Below are 7,640 nucleotides of genomic sequence, written 5' to 3' on the forward strand. Positions count from 1 at the left end.
TGACGTGTGTGCTTAACCGAAAATGCAACAAAAGCTACGTAAAGAAAGGCAGAATAGCATCTCACACTACACTTCCCAGAGTCTGTTATTCGCTATCTCTAGCAAAAACCTCCGTAGCGCCCCAATTTATGTAGTCCCACTCAAACAACGCACGTCATGGTTCATGCTACCTCGTGCGTGCCTCGCGGTTAATGCGTTGTGTTCGTAGGCTTGTTTGTTTTTTGCAATACAACCGAGTTGGAAATAGATTCCATAACCTTGTTAATTTTGCGAGAATAAGCGCTTTGTGTGCGGAGCGTGACATCAAAAGCGATGCCTACTACTTCCGGATCCCACCAGGGTCCGCTTGCACAGCCATTGTTGGAGGTGATAATGAGCAGAGGTCGGAGCAGTCAGCTGCATACGGCCGCGGCGTCCGTCGGGATCTAATTAGCCGAATGGCCTCATCCGGGCCCCTTGGGGCGAACAGAAAATTGGCCGTCCCGTGCTACGACGTCTCCGGCGGTGCACGCCCACCTCCGCCCTCTCGGCCAGCGCACTCACTTGCCCCCCTCCCCTTCGTTTTTGAACTCTGCGCGCTGACGTGTCTGCACACGCTCACTACAGCAACACATTGCAGCGAATTCCGCAGGGATAGTAGACAGATTTAGTTGGGCGCGCGCTCCGGACGAGCGTACGCCCCGGCGGGGCGGCTCGCGACTGCGCATGCGCAGTACGCTACATAAACGCCCCGGCGATGCGGTGCTACGCACGCAACGGCTGGGAGCGTGTACGCTCCGGGACCTTGCGGGGCGCTTGCGGGGCGCTGCGGACCTGCTGGGAGGCCCCTTGCTTTCAAAATGGCTGCTGCCTCGGCGATGTCGGCGGCCGGTCGTGGCAGGAGGTTCCCCGACTTGAAACGCGGACCGTCGCGTGTTTTTCTCGTTGGGCGACAACGTTTCAGTTCCGACAGGCATGCAGACAAGAAATGAGCGACCAAGGACAACCTGGATGGCTCCCGAAGCGGGCGGCGGTGTTTGTGTGCGTGTCGCGGCGGTGGAATGCGCGCAGTGTTGGTGCAGATCGGCGGCCTCCATTTAGGGAATGGGCCTTTTCCGGAGCCGAGAAGCGCCCCTAGCGGAGGCGCTCGGAAACGCAACTGGGGGCTGTCGGGGCTGTCGCACGAGGAAGCCCCATATCCGACGCCCGCTGTTTGTGCATGCGAGCCAGTTTCACCAGGGCGTTCAGGTGTCTTTTTGCTTCCCTGAAAGGTATATCTGACGGTAAATGAGTTGAGGATGTTTTCGTTGGACGAATTCAGGACTTTTTATGAGTCTGGTGGTCCCTGGACGTGTGATTTGAGCGATGTGCCGCAACTTGACAAAGACGTAATGGAAGCTCATTTCTCCTCATCGGCGCGACAACAGAAGAAGGGATGGGTGTTCAAGGAAGAGAAGTACATCCGCCGTATTGAAGTTTCCACGCACCACCACTCATCTGGCTGTGATCTATTCGTGCTACGGAGTATTTGCCTTTGTTCGATGAAACCCGGGCATTACAGGCAGTTGGCAGCGCTTAGAGAAGACAGCCCGGGGAGCGTCAGCGTCGTGCAAACTCACTGCAACTGTGTTGCCGGGTATGTACCGCTTTTTCAAATATATACGGTGCGTACGTGTACGTACGTGTTAAAGCGTTGCGTAAACGTTAAGCGTGATGGTAATACGTACGCGAAAGTCGACATTCAGGTATGAGCGTTGAACCTTCTGAATGCAAAGTTAAATAAACTTCGCATTTAGAATATAGACGAGAACTGTTTCCTACTTGTTTTTTTTTTAACATATCTCAACAGCAGCTGAGCGCAAGCGCGCGTATCCTGGCCGCAGCGGGCGTTTTTCTGGCGAAGGCGGAAAACGAAAATGCTTGTTTCCAGATTTTTGGGCACGTTAAGGTCCCTACGTGTAATAACAGTCCCCCGAAACGTCGTGCCGCAAAGCTGATCTGTATAATCGGTGTCTGAAAGACTGAAAATTCGTGTTTCATAGTTTTTGACCAGCCGGTAGAAATATGAGCAACCGTAGTGCGTGTACTGTTGTCGCTGTGCACGGGCGGCAGTTCGAGTAAAATAAAATGATAACCTGAACGGCCACGCTTCAGAAGCGTTCATGTAATCTCTAAGGGAAACAGGCGAGTGCCCCATTTGAGTCTGCAACGTTGTTATGCAAGGGAAGATACATGCCGTCTTAATCCTTGCATCTCATTCACGGAGTGAAAGTAAGGGCTCTTCTGCTTACAACACCTTTTTGCTTTTTTTTTCTTACAGCCTGAGTGAGCGATGCCAGCACGTAGCAGCCCTGCTGTTTGCCGTTCTGCACGTGCAAACGCCGTCAAGCACAAGCTTGCCCTGCAAATGGCTGGCACCTTCGCAAGGTAGGGGCAACTATCTGCACCGTGAAGTCCTTCAACCACTTTCCCAACTTTCTCTGTGTTGTCGCGTAAAGTGCGATGTTGTAGTTGCACGGAGTTCATTAATGTTTAAGATGGGCTGGTTGTTTGTTTTGCTGTGGGTGTAAATGGTGCAAAAAGTTGTAGAGAGAGAAAGGAGGCAACACGTGAAGACCCCTCTGCTTGCCTCACTAGATTTCATTCCGGTAATCAAGTTGTTACATACACTTCATGAAAGCTGTGCTTTTCAAAGCAGCTTTGCTTGCATTTATTCGTATGCAATGGCATGTAGATCATGGTTTAAGATACAGTCCTGACGAAAAAAGGGCCAGGGAGAACACTTTATTTTGAATGGCGAGGAGATTGAAACAGCATAGAAGCACAGCAACGATTTGCATCACACAAAAACATCTAAACAGCTTCGGTGGGGGACAACTTTTCATTCCTTTGCAACAATGTCTCTTTGCAGGTCAAAACCGTTTGCCCCCCCCACCACTGGCAGACATCACTTTCAAGAAACATAAAGTGAACAAGGCAGTAACTGCAAAATCAAAGAGACAGCTGCAACCTGGCCTGCCACCACTGCACCCAGATGGCGTACAGCGGTTCACAACAAACATTGCCAAGGATGCACCACCTCTGCTTTGGAACAGGTACTGCACGGGGAAGCCAGCACCTGTTCGCAATGATAGCGGTATTTCTGATGTGCAAGATCTGCACTCGAAAGAATGTTTGGACATTGTGGACAATCATTTTGAACTTAAGGTCCCACTAACCGCCACAGAAAGGACAAACCTTTGTGAAAGGACAGTGGGTCAGAGCAAGAACCCAGAATGGGTCAAAGAGAGAGTCGGCAGGCTCACAGCTTCCAACTTTAGCAGGGTCCTGAAGTGCGTCAAACCAGAGAGCCTCGTCAAAGATATTTTGTACCCAAAAAAGCACAGCACACTGCATCCTGATGACCCCAGAGTATATGGGCTCAAAAATGAAGCATTAGCTGTGGAAGCCTATGAAAAGCTAATGACGTTTTACGACAAGAGCGTAGCAGTTTACGAAACGGGCTTGCACGTAGATGCAACATTCAGTTTTATTGCCGCCTCGCCTGACCGTTTGGTGCTGGATGGGGATGATGAGGGCATTTTAGAAGTGAAGTGCCCTGCTTCAAAAGCTGGGAAAACAGTTTTTGAGGCATGCGAAGATAAGAATTTTTGCTCGGCGATTGTTGACGGCGAAGTTCAGCTGAAAAGGGACCACCCTTACTTCCTTCAAGTGCAAGGTCAACTTGGAGTGACGAAGAAGCCATGGTGCGACTTCGTCATCTGGACAGATCATCCGGAGCTACAGCATTGTGTGTCACTGCAACGCATATACTTTGAAAAGGCTGTGTGGGACACTACTGTTGGAGGACTTTTGTACTTTTACAAAGCAGCAGTCCTGCCCGAGATCCTGACAAGGCGCATCAGACGGCTGGGATTCCTATACACAACCGGGTCTGGGTATGTTTCATACCAGAAGTTCAAAGAAGGCTTTTACATCATTGATGACGATGAACCGTTGAAAAAAAAGATCAGGAAGTTCAAGTACCGTCTTTGAAGCAAGAACGCCTGTGTATGAGATTTCGGCAGACGTCAAAGATCCCCAGGTGGTCAAAATTAATCCGGAGCCCTCCACTACGGCACGCCTTATTGCCTGCGTTGCATCAGCACGTTAAAACCCTACAATCAATCAATCAACAATGTGTGTCAAAGTATTGCCGAACAAGCTCCTGTTTTTTTTATATTTAGTGTGCTGCTTTTTGCCTTGGGAAGCTGGAACTGATGCAGATCGAGCCAACACTGTCTTTCTTTATTGAGTGAACGAACGTGAATAAATGCATTTAGTCACAAAGGATTGTTGGTATCTGCATGTTTCATTCAGCATGTGTATTTGTTGGGGAGCAGGCTGCTCATGTTCATTGAACAATGTGCTTGTATCCATGACAGTCATTTTGCAATGCAGGTAATGTGCGCTACAGGACACCTCAGCTTGGAGTCATAGAGCTTCCTCATACATTTGTGGCCTAGAAAAATACAATTCCGTACAATTTATGGTATGCAGTCAATGACGAGTTACAGCATGCAGTTGCTGCGCTCATGCAGTACCGTGTACTTGATAAACAGACATCAATACATACACCTTTTGCAAAGTACACTGCTAGTGGCTTTCATGTGCAACCTTTTATTTATGAATTCTCATTGTTCTCGTGCAATAAGCGGTCCCCTGAAGTTGGAGAGGAATGCACAAGTTGTGAAGATGGCATCTGCCAAATCAAGCATATTGATTGGGATGCGTTTGTCCAGAATGTGAAACTCCTTAATTCTTCTTATCACTCTCTCGATGTGAACTCGTGCACTTGCTACGCGCTTCGTCTGTTCGACGTCTTTTCTGCTCATCTGGGCCTCGCCAGGAATACGAAATGGCGGCATGTGTACGGAGACACCTAGAGGCAGCAAGTCGTCGATCTTGAAGCCTTTGTCGACCATAACCGCATCGCCAGGCTCAAGCAGATCTAAAACTGTTGACTGCTGGACAATTGCTCTGTCGCTGGTTGCCCCTCCGTACATGGCTGAAATGAAGCTCACATAGCAGTCTGGTGTCGCCCCCACCAGCCATTTGACTGTGTTGCCATGCTTGTAGGGCGAGTATGTATGCCTCTGCGCAGCATGGCTTGAAGGTTTCTGTATTCGCACCTCAGTTGTGTCTAAAATTATCCGTGTGTTCGGGTACCGCCTAAAATGTGATGACATATTCTGCTGCACCTCTTCAAGTGTAGGGAAGCTTGTTATATTTATCAGCACCCTCTCCAATGCTAATATCCACGAAGAAAATACGCGACTGAACGTGGCCATAGAAATCCCAAATGTTCTGGACATTTCGTTGGTTGCTATCCCTGTTCGAAGCCGGACGAGCACCATAAAAAGCTGCTCCTCAGCAGTGTGAGTCTTTAAATCTGCACACTTCGTCAGTTGCGGGTTGTTTTGAACAACCAATTCAAGAATGTGCTTAAAAACACAAACAGATGGCAGGCCGGTGTAGTAAATCATGTCCTTGGACGACTGCATATTGCTCAGGCACAAGGTTTTTGCCTTAAGCTCGTTGTAGCATTCTTGCCACACCCTGGCATGTTTTTCTGCAGCACTTAATGCAGACTTCAAACCTGAATTCTCCTGCCTTTCTTGTGCTAACAGCGACTCAAGCTGCTCAATGCGCTTTTGAAGGAAATCAGCCTGGCATGCCTTCTCGAGCATTGGAGCTTCCTGGCCATCTTCACTCCTAAAGGCACTTGAGGGCCCGGGCTCGGCTACTGGCTCAAACGTCGAAGGTTCACTCGTACTGGCTCTGCTCCCACCAAGCACATCTCCCTCGGCAACCTCGTCTGGTGTATCTTCAGAAGTCGCTGGTCGCTTGGAGAGGGCCCCAGCTGGTGAGCCTACAAACAAAAATCAGCTCTTAAGTCAGCTGTGCCAAAATCATTGGAAGCACTACAGCAGGCTCAGACTGCTACTCCCAATAATAAAATGAAGGACTAGCAAGCACTGGGACTGCTGATTTGTGCAGTTTTTTCTTACAAATGACCATGTGAGTGCACAGCTGGATCTGGCCCAAACAAGACTGCCAGGCACTCGTTATGAGCAGACCAGACCGTTTAATGTGTTTGGCTCAATGTCGCAGACACTAAGCAGTCTCAATGCGAAAGTGGGGAAGCACAATCACCCGTGTATCAAAAAAAGCAACGCAGTAGTCGCTGTAGAGATGATTGGGTTGCCTCTGCAACAGGACATCTCAAAGAGACCAAGCATCATACCTATGAGCATTAATAGTAACACGAACAGCAAGGAACTCGTGCAAAACAAAAAAGGTTACGACGCGCGCACGAGCTTCGTCTACTTGCATGATTATGCGGGATGCAAGATCGTGCACTGTTTTGCGAATGACGTGCTCGAAAAATCACAAGGCGCTTTCGAGATTCAAAGCACAGCTGCAAGAAAATCGCCGCAGCTGCAAGAAAATCGCCGAAAGTACGAAAAAAAAAAAGTGTTTACTTTTTCTCTTCTGCGCTCTCTCGAAGCGGCCAACCGATCCCGGGCGGCTCGCCTTCTTATGGGCGAAAAGGGATGGCACGTAGTCGGGGTGCGTGACAAAACGCACTGGTTCTCCTGAAAAAAAAAGAAAAGAAACCTTACTGTAGTTCTTCAGATGATCGTTTCATACAATCTTTGAAGAACTTCCTGGTGCTCATATTACAGCGGCATGACGATTACGAGCGCTAGTTCACATTGCAAAGAAAAACGTGTTCGGTTTGGTAATCCAAAGAATAGGCGTCGCAACTTTTTCAATAAGGTCAGCACCTGATATGCGGCTTACCTGTTACGAAGTGCTGGCTGCAGACGCGGGAGTTCGCCGATGGCTGCCATGGCGAACCGTCCACGTTAACTCGACGCATCGCCTGAACCCATTTCTCCCTTCTTGAGGCGTGCAGCGAAGCGGCGGGGAACCGAAAAAATCTAGTTCCAGCACTTGTGTTGCTTGCATTAGTGCACCCGACCGCAGCACAGCGATGAGGCATCACGCGGAGCTCCGGATGGCACGCACAGCGTCAGTACGGCGCGTCCGCGGCACACAGGCTCAGAGAGCTGACGGAGCGACGGAGCCCCCAAAAGTGATGGCGGCGGTGTCCTTCCCGTCACGCACTGCGCGACTGACCGCTGCGCATGCGCAGTGGCATCCTTGGAAAAGGCCCATTCAAGAATTTTCGCCTGCGCCGTCGTCGCGCCCGCGGGTGCGAGCCGAGGACGTTGCGCTACCGTGTGAAACGTGAAGGATTTGTAGTTGGACTCCACGAATAAGAGGAAGTGAGTAATAGGAACGCATCGTGTATCTTATTGAGTTGCTACACCCGGGTGAAGTGTATCACTAAACCGCCGTGCCAGCCTACCCGCTGGTTCATTTTGCGCGTCGCATTAGCGTCGCATGCCATGCTCAGTTGTATTTGTCGCATGGTCCTGCCATATTTCAGAGCTGAATAAAGTGAGTATCCCGAGCACTGAGTGTTGCTTCAAAACTTCGGCGTCGCGCGGTTGAGCAAAACAATCGCGACGGGTGTATCATATTTTTCCCTAATACTGAAGCAAGGTAAGGGGGTATTTTTATCGTACTTGCAAGATTTTTACAATCGAAAC

General features: G+C 49.6%; 1 protein-coding gene across 1 annotated transcript; it reads left to right on the forward strand.

Annotated features, from left to right (window-relative positions):
• The first annotated feature begins 1,088 nt into the window (after nt 1–1,088).
• LOC144172654 (uncharacterized) lies at nt 1,089–4,458 on the forward strand. The gene is made up of 3 exons (XM_077701292.1): nt 1,089–1,615; nt 2,300–2,406; nt 2,891–4,458. The coding sequence occupies exons 1-3, from the start codon at nt 1,278–1,280 to the stop codon at nt 4,012–4,014; spliced, it is 1,569 nt and encodes a 522-aa protein (XP_077557418.1). The 5' UTR covers nt 1,089–1,277; the 3' UTR covers nt 4,015–4,458.
• Nucleotides 4,459–7,640: the final 3,182 nt, after the last annotated feature.

This window comes from Haemaphysalis longicornis, unplaced genomic scaffold (genome assembly GCF_048455015.1).
Source record: "Haemaphysalis longicornis isolate Haplotype H1 unplaced genomic scaffold, Haemaphysalis longicornis Haplotype H1 scaffold_25, whole genome shotgun sequence".
NCBI classification, from domain to species: domain Eukaryota; kingdom Metazoa; phylum Arthropoda; class Arachnida; order Ixodida; family Ixodidae; genus Haemaphysalis; species Haemaphysalis longicornis.